Source organism: Sinocyclocheilus anshuiensis, unplaced genomic scaffold (genome assembly GCF_001515605.1).
Source record: "Sinocyclocheilus anshuiensis isolate Anshui unplaced genomic scaffold, SAMN03320099.WGS_v1.1 scaffold1460, whole genome shotgun sequence".
Lineage (NCBI taxonomy): Eukaryota > Metazoa > Chordata > Actinopteri > Cypriniformes > Cyprinidae > Sinocyclocheilus > Sinocyclocheilus anshuiensis.
Genome location: NW_015542407.1, coordinates 50,212 through 69,738, shown reverse-complemented (window position 1 = coordinate 69,738; position 19,527 = coordinate 50,212). Strand labels below are relative to the sequence as shown.

General features: G+C 38.1%; 2 protein-coding genes across 5 annotated transcripts in view; one reads left to right on the top strand and one right to left on the bottom strand.

The window, feature by feature from the left end:
- Positions 1 to 4,895, bottom strand: part of pdgfrb (platelet-derived growth factor receptor, beta polypeptide) — a 61,644-nt gene extending 56,749 nt beyond the window's left edge. For 2 of the 4 annotated variants that reach the window (XM_016492296.1, XM_016492299.1), the window contains exon 1: positions 3,548 to 3,666. The gene's annotated coding sequence lies outside the window, so the exon portion shown is untranslated. Of the gene's footprint in view, positions 1 to 3,547; positions 3,669 to 4,457 lie in introns of those variants that run through there. The other 2 variants (XM_016492298.1, XM_016492300.1) reach the window with 2 other exon arrangements.
- An 11,555-nt stretch (positions 4,896 to 16,450) lies between these two features.
- The window catches only part of cdx1a (caudal type homeobox 1a), a 12,550-nt gene continuing 9,473 nt past the window's right edge, over positions 16,451 to 19,527 (top strand). The window contains exon 1 of the mRNA XM_016492295.1: positions 16,451 to 16,891. Coding sequence (XP_016347781.1) covers positions 16,516 to 16,891 — 376 coding nt within the window. The 5' untranslated portion in view covers positions 16,451 to 16,515. The remainder of the gene's footprint in view (positions 16,892 to 19,527) is intronic.

Here is a 19,527-nt window from a genome sequence, read left to right as displayed (position 1 = left end):
ATGAACACAAAAGACGCGTCGAAAAACGTCGGCGATAAGCGCGCGCGATAATCGCCCCGGTGTGTACGAGGCTTTACTCAGAAAAAAATTATTCCTCAAAACACCAACTGTAACTAGCAACAGTAAGTGAATTTTGCCTTAGTAAACAGCACTGATAAACAATGACTCAAAAAGCCAGAATGACTCTGAAAGACAATGTCATCAACTTACCCAGTCAAAAACACTAACTCATCAAACCAAACCCCATCCTCTCTAAACAACCCATCTACCACCCCCACACCAGAGAGAGAGAGAGAGAGAGAGAGAGAGAGAGAGAGAGAGATTTAAATGATTACAGCTTAAACCAGCCGCTGACAGAGTGACACACAGAGAGGGGATGGAAATGAAGGATGAAGAAGGGGCAGTGACATTCCTGCGGTGCTGGAGAGATGAAGAGCATAAGACCAGAAACACACTCAACACACTGTTAGCATGTAGTCTCATTATACACTTCACATGCAGTATCAGCTGTTTCCATCCACACATTTTAATACAAATTTTGTGATTTCACATAAAAAACACTAAATAAAAATGCCAAGATGTGCATAAAATGTCCATAACCTTGCCTCAGCAGACTAACCAACCAGCAAACAAATCTCATCATACATCGTTTGAAATGGTAATTGGTAACTGGTATAATTGTCTCACACGATTGCACTGCCAAACATCATGCAAGAAAACATGACAGTGTTTGTTATCAGGGTTACAATAGTTACTAAAACTAAAGCTGAAATAAAAATTAAAACCATTTCAAATCATTTTTTTGTTACTTGAAATAAAATAAATGTTAACTGAATTTATTTCAGCTAGTTTCCAAGGTTACATTTCTCATTTTAGTACTAAAACGGAAATATAAAGTAATAAAAATTATATAGACAAAAAAACTCTAAAAAATAAATAACTAAAACAAAATGAAAATAAAAACTAAAAACTATAATAATAAAAAATAAAATAAATTAAAAACTATAGTATCTCATCAATACTAAAATAAGACTTTTTGTTATTGCGTCTGCACACTTTTAGTCATTTATTATTTCAGAAAAAAACATAGCTATTGCATTGCTGTCTCAGTACAGGCAGCTTGATATAAACATATCAACAGTTTATCTAACTTCAGTTTTGCCATTACTGTAGTTTACACACGTCTATAGCGATCCAACACTGAGAGTGCAACTTGGTTTGACACATTAATTAATGTAGCGATGTATGAAATCAAACTACAACCTGAGTATAGAGCACTTCAGGCCTTCCCTTGAGGAAAGGACACATGTCCCAAACAAGAATGACAGATTCATCCCTATAATCAGAAGAGTTGGAAGCAGAAACACGTTGCATTGCTGTGAAATGACTAAAACCTAACAAACACTCATATAGGAGAGACAGCAGAAACGCAGCTCATTGAGATTGATGAAGACAGCATCATCTGTCTTTCTTTCTGCATTCTTGTAATAGTCGTTGGTCATCGTTATGCTGCAATCTTAGCAGTCATTAACTGCAGGATGCAGACGATTAAACACACATTTGAGTGAACGAGTGAAGGAGCTTCAGCCTGATGAAGGAAGAAAAACTTCTGCTCGAGTGGTGAAGGAGACTGAAATCTTGGACTGATGCTTTGGTAATGCCATGATTCTTTGCCATTTATCGTGGTAATGTCATAATATCATGATTTTTTACCATGGTAATACCAAGCTTTCCTGTAGCTCAAGTAGTAGATCAAGGCACCAGCACCGCCAACTTTATGAGTTTGATTCCCAGGGAACGCATAAGCTGATAAAATGAATGCAATGTAAATCGCTTTGGATAAAATGTCAGCCAAATGAACAGAACTATAGTGTTTAGGACATAGCATAATAATTCTTTCTTTCTTTACAATTTGCAAGGAAATAAAATGGAAATAAAACCATAAGACCTTTTTAGTATATGATACCATGGTAGATGATATTGGCCTCATCCCCAAACCATCTTAATGATTGCCAATAAATTATTTATAGTGACTATGCACAGGGAAAAAAAGATGTTAAAAATGAAAGAAAATAAATAAATGTTTTTAATAGGTTTTTTTTTTCAGATTAGATTATAATGAACTTAATTGACATTGTGCAGAATACAAGTCCAGAGCCAATGAAATGTATAGTGCAAAACTGAATTCAATTAATACATTTTAAAAACGTTAAAATATATATATATTGGATTATTGTGTTTTACATTTTAGACTGTTGGTTGTTATTTTTCTTAGGTTCTTTAGGTTATTCTTAGGAGCCTAACCAGGGACAAACAAACAAACTTTTTTTTAAAATAGGGTTTTTAACTTTATTGTCATTTTGCAGAGTACAGGTACAGAGCCAATGAACTGTAGTGCAAAAGTCAGAATTGAAGAACTAAACTGAATGTATCAAATAAAAAATATGTACATTTTTTACATATAATTAATTAATTTACAAACAATTAATTGATTATTTTTTATTGTATTTTATTAAATTTTTTATATTTTTAAATTAATTAACTTTGTTTTACATTTTAGACTATTTATTGGTTGTTATATTTCTTAGGTTCTTAGTAAAAGTCTAACCAAGGACAATAAAAAAAAAAAAAAAGATTAATTATAACAGTTATTAACAGTTATTCTGTACTCTCCCTTTCAAATAAACAATAAACAAGTTAAATTATTATTTTTTTAAATTACACAAGATACCTTTAAGAAACCAAATGTTCTAAACCATACTTTCTGTAAAGTGTTTGGTGTGTTTGTGATGATGGGGTTCTGCCTGACGCTGTTCATGAGCTCCACTCATCCGCTGCTAATCGGGAGCACATTTTTCATGGGACTGGTATGCGGCCCAGATGAGGGGGTCAGGAAACAGCTGGTGATGCAGCAGTGGCTCTGTCCGTCCCAACAAGAACCACTCGATTTCACTCCTGACAGTCCCATCACAGATATCGCTCATGTCTTACTCACGCGTGACTAATAACAGTGTGTTCTAGAAGAACGGCACAAAAACTGCTCATGACACAACAATGAGCTGCAGGAGAAAGGCATGAGTAACGGGACTTTCTGTACCAGCGCATTCGCATACGAGAGAAACGGAGATCAGCTGCTGAACATCTGTGTGACTTATAGACCTGACTGATCGACAAAGTGCTGCTTCAGATAAGCATCTGTGCCAGTGAACTACAGCCGCCTCTGACTACAAAACTGCATTATGTGCAATTTACATGTTTGGAGACAATTTTTTTTAATTATTTTAAGTAATTAAATTTAAGTTTGGGGTCTGTTGATAATTGTAACCTTATAATAATGTAAAAGGGCTCCCTATAGTTTAGGGCATAAGCTGAGGTAGATTTTTATCCCAAAGAAATGTCACTGTTTCTCCTGGACGTCGTTCACCAAGAAACTAAGATATTTAAAGCAGCCTTTTTCCCAAAACCTCATGAAGTAAAACACTCGGGACTTACAGGAGAGCAGACAGAGTCGAAAGCTTTGCAACTCCAATCCGATCACGTCTCTTACCTTCAGCAGATGCCTGGACGTCAGAGCAAAAGCATGGCTAGGAAAAGCCTAACTTCTCGCTGTCTGCCTCTCCTCGTCTCTCTCTCTGTCTGAGATCTCTGTAGCGGTCGCTCATACAGCTGCTGGAGGGAGGGATGGAGCTAAAGCTCGGGTCTCCAGGGTCTCTTTATAGAGTTTTAGCTTTTAGTTTTAATTACTTTATTTGTTATTTGTAAGTCGCTTTGGATAAAAGCGTCTGCTAAATGACTAAAAGTAAAAGTAAAGTAATATATATATATATATAAATTGTCCTTGGCAGAAACAAGCTTATATAGATGTCTCCTGTTTCTCCTGGTAATCTCACATGTGTCTCTTCTAGAGTTTCAGAAGAATCTCAACAATGTCTCAAACTCTGCTCAGATTTGCAATCTGTAAACTAAAGTCAACAGGAACTATTTTTTTTCGTCATCAAATGATCTGAGCTGCTCTTCACATTCATTGTATCGCTCTATACTCTTACTGAATGATGACTTGTGACTCATTTTAGCAGAAACATCTATATTTTTACTTTATTTACTTAAATGAGTAAGTGAGAATACAATCAGTTTGGGATCAGTAAGATTTTTTTATGTTTTTGAAAGACGTCTCTTCTGCTCACCAAGCCTGCATTTATTTGATAAAAAATACAGTAATATGAATAATATATTTTTGTGAAAACCATATACATTTTATTTGTCAGGATTCTTTGATGAATGGAAAGTTCAAAAGAACAGCATTTATTTGAAATAGAAATCTTTTTTTTACATTAGAAATGTCTTTACTGTGCCTTTTGTTCAATTGAATGCGTCCTTACCGACCCCAAACTTTTGAACGGCAGTTGCTGAGCTATGAAAGAGCAATGACAGTTTCCTGAAAACAAAAGCAGCCGTACCGTGTGGAGAACTCTTGAGAACGAGGCTCAACGCAGCGGCGTCTGTCTTCCAGAGGTTCGCTACACCTGAAGAAACACACAAAAACACGAGCCCAGCCAGAACTCCTCAGCAACAGTCGCCTGTTTCTATTTCGCTGAAAACATGAGCCGCAGGGAAATGAGAAGGACTTTGGCAGCTCTCACAATGAAGCGCCCAGCTGAAGAGAAGAAAAGAAGGAGAAACAAAAAGAGGAGAGAAAGCTGTTTTCAGGGCAGAGAAGTGCTCGAGCCAAAGCGAAGAAATGCAAAATGCAATGGAATAAAGTGCGGTTTTGGTGAAGGGAAGGTGTGTCAATAGTGGCGTATAGTGCTGAGAGCTCACGCATACACGTATACACAGAGTACGAGGGTCTGTTTTCAATCTTGGCTCTCTCTCTCTCTCTCCCAGGCAGCAAGAGGAGTAGCTTGCAAATTCATAACAACGTCCAAAAGCTGAGTAAGACCTTTTCTCTTTATTACAGAGAGAGAGAGACAGAGAGAGAGAGAGAGAGAAGTTGTTGGCATTTGCCCTGTAATTGTGTGAGTGAACACAAAACGTCCTGATCAACAGAGACTCATTAGAGGCCTTGAACAGACACACAGGAGCTGAACGAAAAAAATATGCAGGAATAAAAGGTTCTGTGCCAAAGAATTACAATGTTGGCTTGTCAAAGAGAGTTTGGTATTGTACATTCCAGGGATTAGGGTTTTTTTATTTGTTTGTTTGTTTGTTTCAGCATAGGCTTGTGAAATGCAAAATATGATTACTGAATGACATTTGTATTAAATGCAGCAGTCATTGTTCTTTTATTGCTGCTACTAATGAGACCTACTTAAAATGAGAGGAAGTACTTAAAAATGGCACAAAAAAAATCGTTACAATTTGTGTGACAATGTTGACAGACAATAGATGCACAATTACATCATATGATGATTATGATAATGATAATAATAGTATAATAATAGTAGTAGTAGTAGTAATACACTCACCAGAGTCTGTGTAGCATTGTTGAATCACAGCAGGTGAAATATGGAACAAGACCATCAGGATGTAGACTGACTGATATTGCCTAATTTAACAACTGTTTTCATAAATATCTGACAATAATGTTCTTCACCACATGCATCTGTAAAACCTTATAAAAGAGCTACATAGTAGTTCAAAAAACTAAATACACATATATATATATATATATATATATATGGAAACGTGGAAAAGTTGCTCTAGCTCTTTAAATGCTCTCTAAACATCTGGTTTTCCTTTAAACTGTCAGCTTCCTGTGTTTCTCATCTTCACATCTGGATGAAAAATATCCAAGGTCACTGTCCCAGTTCTTCTGTCTGACATCTCAAATCCAAATCAAGATTTATTCACGGCTGCTCAGTCCTGCAGGTATTGGCCTATATTGCTGGGTTTCCATCCAACCATTTTTTGGGATTTCTTTTATTTGCACTTAAGAAATGAAATCATGAAAGGCAACTCTTGATATGCGCATAAACTGTCGACATTCGCGTAAACGCTGATGTGGATTTTCGACGATGTCGTGTTTCGATAATTTTCGCACATAGACAGACATACTGACATCATATAGACAGACGAACTGACAGCTAGACAGCTGTCTTATAATTAATCTAAGAAACTAGTGTTTAACCCACAGATGCTAGTCTTCTATAGTCATTACGTGAACATCCTGCGCTTCAACTGGCTGACGTCAATTAATAACTCTAATTTGCTTCATTACAGCAAATACAACTCTCCCTAAAGCAAAGAAGTCATTCAGCTGTTCCACGACACGCAAGTAATCCGAGCTCTCTCGTGTATTGTTGAATAGCCTACATTCTGAAACAATGCTTCACTAAGTTTTGGCAATTTTTTTGAATCTTTTAATTCGAAACGAATCTTTGGAGGGAGTATTGTGACTCGTTTGATTCAGATCAGCGCTTCGAAGGATTACTGCTTCGAAGCGCGTATAGCAATTATTTTTAATTTTAATCGGGGCTTCGGAGCGCCTACGGTGAATCTTTTGGTTCAGATCGGGGCTTCGGAGGGTTTATCATGAATCTTTTAGTTCAGATCGGGGCTTCGGTTCGGATCGGGTCTTCGGAGGGTTTATCGTCAATCTTTTGGTTCAGATCGGGTCTTCGGAGGGTTTATAGTCAATCTTTTGGTTCAGATCGGGTCTTCGGAGGGTTTATCGTCAATCTTTTGCTTCAGATCGGGGCTTTGGAGGGTTTATCATCAATCTTTTGCTTCAGATCGGGGCTTCGGAGGGTTTATCGTCAATCTTTTGCTTCAGATCAGGGCTTCGGAGGGTTTATCGTCAATCTTTTGCTTCAGATCAGGGCTTCGGAGGGTTTATCGTCAATCTTTTGCTTCAGATCAGGGCTTCGGAGGGTTTATCGTCAATCTTTTGCTTCAGATCAGGGCTTCGGAGGGTTTATCGTCAATCTTTTGCTTCAGATCAGGGCTTCGGAGGGTTTATCGTCAATCTTTTGCTTCAGATCAGGGCTTCGGAGGGTTTATCGTCAATCTTTTGCTTCAGATCAGGGCTTCGGAGGGTTTATCGTCAATCTTTTGCTTCAGATCAGGGCTTCGGAGGGTTTATCGTCAATCTTTTGCTTCAGATCAGGGCTTCGGAGGGTTTATCGTCAATCTTTTGCTTCAGATCAGGGCTTCGGAGGGTTTATCGTCAATCTTTTGCTTCAGATCAGGGCTTCGGAGGGTTTATCGTCAATCTTTTGCTTCAGATCAGGGCTTCGGAGGGTTTATCGTCAATCTTTTGCTTCAGATCAGGGCTTCGGAGGGTTTATCGTCAATCTTTTGCTTCAGATCAGGGCTTCGGAGGGTTTATCGTCAATCTTTTGCTTCAGATCAGGGCTTCGGAGGGTTTATCGTCAATCTTTTGCTTCAGATCAGGGCTTCGGAGGGTTTATCGTCAATCTTTTGCTTCAGATCAGGGCTTCGGAGGGTTTATCGTCAATCTTTTGCTTCAGATCAGGGCTTCGGAGGGTTTATCGTCAATCTTTTGCTTCAGATCAGGGCTTCGGAGGGTTTATCGTCAATCTTTTGCTTCAGATCAGGGCTTCGGAGGGTTTATCGTCAATCTTTTGCTTCAGATCAGGGCTTCGGAGGGTTTATCGTCAATCTTTTGCTTCAGATCAGGGCTTCGGAGGGTTTATCGTCAATCTTTTGCTTCAGATCAGGGCTTCGGAGGGTTTATCGTCAATCTTTTGCTTCAGATCAGGGCTTCGGAGGGTTTATCGTCAATCTTTTGCTTCAGATCAGGGCTTCGGAGGGTTTATCGTCAATCTTTTGCTTCAGATCAGGGCTTCGGAGGGTTTATCGTCAATCTTTTGCTTCAGATCAGGGCTTCGGAGGGTTTATCGTCAATCTTTTGCTTCAGATCAGGGCTTCGGAGGGTTTATCGTCAATCTTTTGCTTCAGATCAGGGCTTCGGAGGGTTTATCGTCAATCTTTTGCTTCAGATCAGGGCTTCGGAGGGTTTATCGTCAATCTTTTGCTTCAGATCAGGGCTTCGGAGGGTTTATCGTCAATCTTTTGCTTCAGATCAGGGCTTCGGAGGGTTTATCGTCAATCTTTTGCTTCAGATCAGGGCTTCGGAGGGTTTATCGTCAATCTTTTGCTTCAGATCAGGGCTTCGGAGGGTTTATCGTCAATCTTTTGCTTCAGATCAGGGCTTCGGAGGGTTTATCGTCAATCTTTTGCTTCAGATCAGGGCTTCGGAGGGTTTATCGTCAATCTTTTGCTTCAGATCAGGGCTTCGGAGGGTTTATCGTCAATCTTTTGCTTCAGATCAGGGCTTCGGAGGGTTTATCGTCAATCTTTTGCTTCAGATCAGGGCTTCGGAGGGTTTATCGTCAATCTTTTGCTTCAGATCAGGGCTTCGGAGGGTTTATCGTCAATCTTTTGCTTCAGATCAGGGCTTCGGAGGGTTTATCGTCAATCTTTTGCTTCAGATCAGGGCTTCGGAGGGTTTATCGTCAATCTTTTGCTTCAGATCAGGGCTTCGGAGGGTTTATCGTCAATCTTTTGCTTCAGATCAGGGCTTCGGAGGGTTTATCGTCAATCTTTTGCTTCAGATCAGGGCTTCGGAGGGTTTATCGTCAATCTTTTGCTTCAGATCAGGGCTTCGGAGGGTTTATCGTCAATCTTTTGCTTCAGATCAGGGCTTCGGAGGGTTTATCGTCAATCTTTTGCTTCAGATCAGGGCTTCGGAGGGTTTATCGTCAATCTTTTGCTTCAGATCAGGGCTTCGGAGGGTTTATCGTCAATCTTTTGCTTCAGATCAGGGCTTCGGAGGGTTTATCGTCAATCTTTTGCTTCAGATCAGGGCTTCGGAGGGTTTATCGTCAATCTTTTGCTTCAGATCAGGGCTTCGGAGGGTTTATCGTCAATCTTTTGCTTCAGATCAGGGCTTCGGAGGGTTTATCGTCAATCTTTTGCTTCAGATCAGGGCTTCGGAGGGTTTATCGTCAATCTTTTGCTTCAGATCAGGGCTTCGGAGGGTTTATCGTCAATCTTTTGCTTCAGATCAGGGCTTCGGAGGGTTTATCGTCAATCTTTTGCTTCAGATCAGGGCTTCGGAGGGTTTATCGTCAATCTTTTGCTTCAGATCAGGGCTTCGGAGGGTTTATCGTCAATCTTTTGCTTCAGATCAGGGCTTCGGAGGGTTTATCGTCAATCTTTTGCTTCAGATCAGGGCTTCGGAGGGTTTATCGTCAATCTTTTGCTTCAGATCAGGGCTTCGGAGGGTTTATCGTCAATCTTTTGCTTCAGATCAGGGCTTCGGAGGGTTTATCGTCAATCTTTTGCTTCAGATCAGGGCTTCGGAGGGTTTATCGTCAATCTTTTGCTTCAGATCAGGGCTTCGGAGGGTTTATCGTCAATCTTTTGCTTCAGATCAGGGCTTCGGAGGGTTTATCGTCAATCTTTTGCTTCAGATCAGGGCTTCGGAGGGTTTATCGTCAATCTTTTGCTTCAGATCAGGGCTTCGGAGGGTTTATCGTCAATCTTTTGCTTCAGATCAGGGCTTCGGAGGGTTTATCGTCAATCTTTTGCTTCAGATCAGGGCTTCGGAGGGTTTATCGTCAATCTTTTGCTTCAGATCAGGGCTTCGGAGGGTTTATCGTCAATCTTTTGCTTCAGATCAGGGCTTCGGAGGGTTTATCGTCAATCTTTTGCTTCAGATCAGGGCTTCGGAGGGTTTATCGTCAATCTTTTGCTTCAGATCAGGGCTTCGGAGGGTTTATCGTCAATCTTTTGCTTCAGATCAGGGCTTCGGAGGGTTTATCGTCAATCTTTTGCTTCAGATCAGGGCTTCGGAGGGTTTATCGTCAATCTTTTGCTTCAGATCAGGGCTTCGGAGGGTTTATCGTCAATCTTTTGCTTCAGATCAGGGCTTCGGAGGGTTTATCGTCAATCTTTTGCTTCAGATCAGGGCTTCGGAGGGTTTATCGTCAATCTTTTGGTTCAGATCGGGGCTTCCGAGGGTTTATCGTCAATCTTTTGCTTCAGATCGGGGCTTCCGAGGGTTTATCGTCAATCTTTTGAGTCAGATCGGGGCTTCCGAGGGTTTATCGTCAATCTTTTGAGTCAGATCGGGGCTTCGGAGGGTTTATCGTCAATCTTTTGGTTCAGATCGGGGCTTCGGAGGGTTTATCGTCAATCTTTTGGTTCAGATCGGGGCTTCTTCCCATTAGAATCAGAATAACAGTTTAATCAAAAATGTCAACACAACGCCGGATCGTCTGTGAAACGTTTGCTGCAGTTTTCCATCCATCTGTGAAGGGCCTGAAATATTCATCTGCATCGTTCAGCAAACATCCTCTAATTACAAACAATGTGAACCAGACTATTATGAGATCAGTTTGATTAAACTCTCTGACCACACACAAGCCGAGATTAGAATGCAGATGGACCCAGATACGGTAACATTAGCTATTCATCCTTGTGTGTCTGACAGCAAGTCCCACACACACAAACATATGCATATATACATCAGAAACTACACACAAGCATGTGCAACACATGCAGCAGTTCTCAACACACACACACATACAAACATACGGTCTGTGATTATGTTAGTGACCCACTGACTGGACATTTATTTGACTTTTCCCCAGTCCAACAAACTTTTTGCAACAAAATTTTGATTTAGTTTTAGTCAAAGTCATAGTCTTTTGTGTTGCTAAACACTATATATATGCTGTGTGTCTGTGTATATTGTATATTTATTTTATAAAAATTTTTATCTTTATATTTTGTTATATTTATATTTTATTAAATAAAGTATCTTATTAATGTAATTTGATTTAGTTTTAGCCACAGTCTTTTGACTGTCATGTTTTAGTCATCTGAATTGTTTAGTCTAGTCTTAGTTGACTAAATATCAACTAAAATATACCTTAAATATCAGGGGTTTAGTTAAACTGTAACGTATTAATTATTTCTCTAAAATATTGCATTACTGGAGAAAACATCTATTAACCTGTTAATATGAATGATATTAAGGTTGCAACATACAACACCAACACAGATTTGACTGTTGTGACAAATAACATCTCTTTATGATCTTAAAATGAAATAAACCCACTTCTTATAAAGAAACAACAACATGTTCTTCCTTTCAATAAAAGACCAGTGGTTATATATGCTTTTTTTTTTATTTATTTTTTTACAATTTTCATACCACATTCTTCATTCTTTCAAGCAGACATATTTCTGTGTATAAACTATATAGCCTATAGATTAATCGTTATTAAAGCAACTAAAGTGATTTAGTCAAGAGCATTGAGTGATTTTCTCTTTTTCTTTTGTTGTTTGATTAACATTAATGGCACAGACAGCAGCAGGTTTATGACGCTGCGGTCACTTTAATGCACAGAAAACCAGAGCGAATTGACAATTTAGTCATAGTTTTTGTCATTCAAAACTGGTTCTTATTTAGTTATCGGCTTGTTTTTGTCTGTGTAAAAAAATTATGCTGATGAAATTAACATAAAACACTATTTGATGTCCATAATATGAGCATAAAATTAGTGTCTGGCAGCATTTTTGTCTAAAACAGTGATTCTTACATCTGTCGCACATAAACACTGAACCGGGATCGGTTCTCCTGCGGCTCGGACTCGTTTTGTTGGCTCGGTTAAGCATATGCGAGCTGATCTCAGGTCAGATTCTGTGGTTGGTCATCAGCAATTGCTGATGAGTGAGTTGAGGACAGTAAACAGAAGCAATGGAGCATGTGTCTCTCAGGGCTTTGTCTCTCACAGCTCGCTTTATCTGCAGCCTGTCTCATAAAGAGCCACTAAAGGAACTAATTGGTCAGCCTTCTGTCAGTAAATGTGTGTGTGTGTGTGTGTGTGTGTGTGTGTGTGTGAGTCCTTTGGGATTTGGGAGGAGGAGGTGCTTCCTTTTAAAGTCTCTAAAACTTGGAATGTCCTCGTAACACACTCAGCTCAAAAACTGCTCATTAACACACAAACACACACACACACACACACACACACACACACACACACACACACACACACACACACACACACACACACATAAACTAGCCTTATTTTTGCTGTCTACATAGGCAGCTGTCTTGTAAGGCAGTTGACCATCAAATTTGGAACACTTTCCCAGTGTTGGGGAAATTTACTTTTAAAAGTAATGCATTACAATTTTGTGTTACTCCCTAAAAGAGTAACTAATTGCTTTACTTAGTTACTTTCATAGAAAGTATGCGTTGCTTTACTTTTGCATGACTTTTTCTCATCTGGCCTGGACTTGCTTGTTTGTTTTTAATATAAAAAAAGTTCTATTTTTGGCAGATGTAAAATCCCTTTCACACCAAAAGTGAAATGAATAAGCCTCAGGCTGAAGTTCTGGATTGCATGAAGGATGGGGTGCAAGAGAAGAAAGTTCAACACCTTCTTGTCGAAAAAACACACACACACAAATGTTAGTTTATCTAAAGTCATTTTTGCTTATTAGCATGGTTGAATTGGATCATTGAAGGTCAGCAGCCAGCAAAGACACTGGTTAATAAAACTGGATTAAATACATAAAGGATATTTGTGTTATTTAACATATTTATTTATTGCAGGTTGGTGTCATATTCTGAGTTTGCATTTCAGTGTTTTTATTCATTTTGAGAAATACTGAATTTGATTTTGTGCAAGTGAGATGAGTAAATGCATGTCGACATTTAGTCCAGAACTATAGTATACCATAGTATTTATTTTCTTTTTATAATAGTTTTTTTAATTTAATTTTAATTTAATTTTATATATTTTCATATTTATTAATTATTATTATTAACATCATAGAAATGCCCTAGCAACCATCCATAACTTTCAAGCATTGTGGCAAGAACTTTGCATGCCAAACACTGCTCAGTTTAAAAATGATTAAGGTATAATAATAATAATTATTATTATTATTAATGTGTAAAAAATAAAGTAAAGTAACAAATACTGTTTAGATGTATGTGCATGTTTAAAGTTTAATATAATATTAAATCCAATGGTTTTTTTGCTAATTGTTTTGACAACCAAAAGAAGTAGTACAGCTTTCAAACTGCAGTAGACATTTTTCCTCTATAAAAACGGACAGAAGATTTCCTCATGAGCACTGATGTTAATGTGATCTGAACAGACATTATTCCCTATTGAGATTAATAAACTGTTAAATATGATTTCAGAGAGGGAAATATCTAGTTATATGACGGATAACTGCAGCGCCACACGTCCTGCTTTAACCGCTGTGGTTTGGAACGCTCTAACAGACGTCTGAGAAATGCTGAGTGTGAAACTAAATCTCTATATCTGGCCCAGAAAGAGCAAAACTAACAAACAAACCTCTCTCCTGCTTTTATAATCTTATTTTTATCTATTTTAAGATGAACATCTGAAAATTTTACTGTGGGTGGGATCACTTTTTCCAGTAAATACATCTCAAGAGCTGTTTATTTTTGTTCAGGAAATGAGACAAGAGTTTCTGTGCAACAGTGTAAATTAACATGAATAATGTGTGTATTTGTTGCATTAATATTGCAGAAACTAAATTATTGTAGAATTAGGAATTAGTCATATGCATACATGTTTACACAGGACATGCATGCAATTGAAAGATATCGAGAATAAACAAGATCTAGAATAAAAGTTAGCATTTTTAATAAAATAATTTGTGATTCATTGTTTTACTACACAGTGTTTCTCCATGAGTTAGTTTGAGTCTTCACAGCTGGAGGTCAGAGGTTTGGGTCGCACTGAGGATATAAGGCTGGGCCTTTTCAAATATGACTTGTGAGCTCAGGAAATGGAGGAGGAGAGATGACCAGAGATCCCAAACGCTGCTCAAGCATCAACTTTGTGTGAGTTTGTCCGCTTGAGAATGCTTATTTTAAGTGGACGAGAGGAATAATGAGAAATGATATGTATGGGAGAATGTATGTTTGGTTTGACACAGCGCAGCTTAAAGGAATAGTTCACCTAAAAATGAAACTTTGCTGAAAATGACCTCACCCTCAGGCCATCCAAGATGTAGATGAGTTTGTTTCTTCATTCTGCAGTGAATGGGTGCCATCAGAATGAGAGTCCTAACAGCTGATAAAAACATTACAGTAATCCACACGACTCCAGTCCATCAGTTATTGTCTTGTAAAGACAAAAGCTGCCTGTTTGTAATAAACAAATCCATCAAGATGTTTTCAACTTCAAACCATAGCATCCAGCTAAAATAGTCAATAATATTGCTTTCTCCAGGATCCACTGTTGAGCAAGTGAAGTAATGTTACATTTACATTTATTTTATTCTATTTCATTAGCCATTCTTGTGCATATGTGTGCAAATGTGTATAAATGAGTAGTTGAGGTACATGTCTATGTGTTTTTTTTTTTAATTCAGCATTAAGATTTTAGGAGGATTACAAAAAAACATGAATGATTAAGCCTTTGGGTAAACCAGCATACATTCATGAGGATGATAAAAGTGTTTCTTGTAACCACTTAGAATAACATTCTGTCTAAATCTCATTGTCCTGTGATGTAATAAAATGATTTTTGTAAAGGTACAAATATTTCATGTTTTATCTGAAATAAAGAGCTCATGGCATGCACTATTTTTGTTAATACTGTTTGTTAAATTCAGCGTATTAGTATTTTATATATCATTAATGAATGTCACAATTCACATAGTAATTCATGGCATATTAAATAACTTTATATAATAATTTTATAATTAAACTGGGAAAAGGATGAGTCATATTTCAGTGTCATTACATGATAAGGCTTCTGTCCTGAGAATGACTGGGGAGTGACTGTATGTGATGATTAGAAAAAGTTACAAATTCCCTTAGTGCGTGTCTGACAGTTGATTACTGCCCCCTAGAGGACAAACACAGACACATGAAGATGATTTACTGTTTGATTGTTTGTTTATATATATATATATATAAACAATCAAACAGTAAATCATCTTCATGTGTCTGTGTTTGTCCTAAAATAAAATAAATACATGGATTAAAAAATAAATAATAAAATTAAATTAATTAAAAAAACTTGTCAGGGTTTTTTTATTGTTAAAATTAGCATCATATTCAAACGTTAAAGACAGTAGAAGTAATAAAAGACATGAGTATTAACTGGTATAATAACATAAACGTGTCTTATGAGGACATTTCCTAAGTCCTCATAATTTAAAACAGACTACTAAATAATTTTCATTCAAAATGTAAAAATGCAGAAAGTTTTGTGTGAGGGGTGGGGTTATGGTAAGGGGATAGAAAATACAGATTGTACAGTAAAAAAACATTACGCCTATGGAGAGTCCCCATAAAACATAAAAACCAGCGTGTGTGTTTTTACACTTAAAGGACGAGAATATGTAGTGCAACTGTGTACTGTATGTGTAACGCATCTTCACACCTTAATAAGAATACATTTAAAAACTATTTTAATAATAAAATTATTCAATAATCTTTACGTTTTATGTACCGTGACAAGAAGAACTGAAACAGAACAGTAATTAAAACCATCAATCATTTAAAATATATTAATCTAGGTGTGTAGCCTATTAGTATGTAATCAATGCAATACTGCAAATAATGATATGGGCTAGCTATTGTAATATAACCAATAAAATCAATATAAAGTGCAGATAATAAATACAGCATGATAATAAGTTGCATAGTAATGCGCTGCACGTGCTGGAAGACACAAGGCAGTGTAAGTGTTAATGTAAAGCAGCAGCATTACTGCAGTACGAGCGGCTCCAGTGCGCTGATCATGTCCTCTGGTTCTCACGCCTGTCAGAGGAAGCAGAAGCCGCGTGTCATCATCATTTGAATACAGAGGCCTTGATTTACAGTGGCCTTCATTTGTCGCTTTTATTGCGGCTCTTTGATGTGCGGCGCGCCAGACCCTTTGAAATGCACGAGCGCTTTCTGATGTAAAGAGTCACGAGCGCCGCTCTGGCTCCCTGAGAACCAACCAACACCACATCATCATCACGGCCTTCATCACCTCAAACATGAACTTCATCACTGCTAGATAGCATCATCATCATCATCACCACCACTTTAAACTAGCTCTTAGAGCATCATACTAGATGTCATCATTGTAAACATTCCTTGACATCCCATCATCATAATGATCTTTATTTATCACTTAACATCATATCATCTTCATCGTAGTCTTCATCATATAAAAGATCACATTTTGACCTTAATGCAAAGTTTTGTTGTAAACGCGCGCACCAGCGTTCTTTATTATAATGGATCGTTTGTCGCGTCGCGTCGCGTCGCCAAAGATAAAGACATAAAGCCTAACGTCGATCGCGGCCTCTCGGGTGATCACATCGGTGATCTGGCGCCTTTCCGGCCTGTCAGCGGCACCTGTGCGCGTGTCATAAATCAGCTCAGGTGGGTGTCCCGGGCGTGACGTCAGCGCTGGGCAAACAAACGCGCGCCCGCGAGCGCTCCGGTAAGGTGAAGTTCAGTTAAAGTAAAACTTTCAGGTCGCGAGGAAAATGTCCGTGAGCTTCCTGCTGGACGCGGCCATGTACGGCAACCCCGCGAGACACCTGAACCTCAGCCAGCCTCACCTGAACGTCTACCCTTCTGCCCCGTACCCGGACTACAGCGGATACCACCCGGGTCCGGCCCTCGGGAATGACCTGCATCACACCAGCAGCTCGTGGAGTCCCGGGTTCGGCCCGGGTTCGCGCGAGGACTGGCCGCCGCTCTACGGCCACGGGACGGGCCACTCGCTCCCGGCGAACGGCGTGGAGGTCAACGTCATTCCGCCCGTGGACCAGGGGCTGCTGAGCGGCGCTCCGAGCGCGCTTGTGGAGAGAGAAGAGCCGCTGGACTGGATGAGACGCGCCGCGGCTCCCGCGAACCTGGGTGAGACATCAGCACCTCTCCTGAGCCCTCTAATAGCTCACATCACACTCTTTCACTTACTCCATCCACACTATCAAAAAAGTACTATGGTAATGCCTTGTTATTTGGATATGCATCATGGTAACTCCATTAAGGGGGGGGTTTTATGTAACTTGATGCTTTTATGAAATATACCATAATAGTACAGTGTTTAAGACAATACCATTTGTAATAACATGTTTTAGACATATGTCATGGTAATACCATGTATCTTAGACAGTACTATTTGTAATACCATGTTTTTGGGACATGCATCAATTTGATGCTTTTATAAAATATACCATAGTAGTATTATACTTTTGGACAATACCATTGGTAATACCATGTTTTTAGACATACCATGTAATGGTTTTATGAAATGTACTATAATAGTAGTTTTGTTTGACAGTATCATTGGTAATACCATGTTTTTAGACATACATCATGGTGATACCATGTAATTTGATGCTTTTATAAAATATACCATAGTAGTACAGTGTTTTTGCACAATAAGATTGAAAATACCATGTTTTTGGGACATGCATCATGGTAATACCATGTTTTTTTAGACATATTCCATGTGATTTCTTGCTTTTTGGAAATATACAATAGCAGTACATTGTTTTTTGTTTTTTGCACAATACATTTGGAAATGCCATGTTTTGGACATGGATCATGGTAATACCGTGTGTGTGTGTGTGTGTGTGTGTGTGTGTGTGTGTGTGTGTGTTTTTCATGTACCATGTGATTATATGCTTTTTTGAAATATACCATAGTAGTACAGTGATCATTGGACAAAACGATTAGTAATACCAATTGGTTTTTGAACATGCAAAACCACTGGACTACCACCTAAAAGCCATGGTATATCAATATGGAAATCATACAGTACCATGGTTTCTATCAGACTGTATTGCCCAGTATAATCACCTGATACCATTCAATGAACCATTTCAAAAGTGCAGAAAGTGAAAGTTTTGCTTGAAAAACATTTAGAATATTTAAGTGTTCTAATTGTTTCTGTTGTGGAAATAGTCTGCGTTCTGTGATCGACACACAGGTCAGTTTATGAATCAGCTGAGAGATCTAAATTCCATCAGAATTCATCTGTTTGATCTTTGTTGAGCTACACCATCTGGAGATCTGAAGGAGCATGTAGCTCAACAGCCAATAATAGATGTTTGCGGTCTTATCGGAAGTGCATTGTGGCTAATAGTTTACTGAGTGATAAACTAATCTCTTCAGGGAATATTTGTATAAATATGTCACACACAGTCAGGCCGGTGAAGTTATAAAGCTCAGACAGAAACAGACCTTTGGGAAACGTGGAGAGTTAGTTCCAGAAGCTTTTTAGTTTCTGGTAAATTTGTCACATGATCTTTTTAATGATTTGTTGCTTTTGTTGTTGTTGTTGTTGTTGTTGAGCAATTTGATTCAATTCAAACTTATCGGATTCATATTTTTTCAATAATAATTTGTCGTATTTCTTAAGCAGTCCAAAAGGAGGAACTGAAGCGCACTAGTTTGGTCTTCAGCTCTCAAAGGACCGTTGTCTAACACAGTTGGTCAAGATGCAAATGCGGTCATCGTGTTTGACTGTTCAAACGTTCTGATATCATCACCTGAGCGGCGATTATGCATCATGTGACTAAAACAAACATAGATGAGAATGTTCAGGAAATTCTGCTGAAAATATGAAAGGCTTTTCCTTGAGAAACTCACATGTGTACCTGGCTCACCTAACTTATCTAAATGGGCTACTTATCTCTCCTAGTAACATATCTATTGTTTTTATATAAAGCTAATTATGACAAAAGACTAATCCAGATCCAAACCTCACCCTGAAAGAATGCATGAGAAAACGGCATTATTTATTTACATTATTAGCTTTATTTAATAAATGAGTCATTTTCACTCTTTAAAATGCAATCCACTGCTGCCCCCTACTGGAAAACAGTGACATACAACCAATGTTTGTGATAAATATGACTTCATTTTGATCCATTAGTTAATAATAGAGACATTTACCACTGGAGACAATTAAAATGTGCACATTTACTTCATTAAATGTTCTGTTTATTGTTGAATTAAAGTCCCTGCTATGACTGAATCAGATCTTTTTACTCGGTGCTGTAATTTGCTGCCAAAATGTACTAGTGAGCTGCTTACTGTCTATACAGTCAGCTGTCTACTAAGGGAGCATCTCTACTGAAATAGAACCTCATTAGTGACTGATCTGGAAAAAAAAAAAGTTTAGTTCAATAGAGTTTGATGTTGCTAATAAATAGATGCATTACTCTAACAAGCATAATACTGTATATATATATATATATATATATATATGTAAATAATATACACATGTAAATATTTCTTTAAATATATACATGTATGTGTGTATTTATATATTATAATATATATATATATTATATATATTATGTAACCACGAAGTTTTATTTTGGATGCAATTAATGGCGATTAATCATGATTAAAGGGGTCATATGATGCGATTTCAATTTGTCCTTTCTCTTTGGAGTGTTACCAGCTCTTGGTGCATAAAGAAGATCTGTAAAGTTGCAAAGACTAAAGTCTCAAATCCAAAGAGATATTCTTTATAAAAG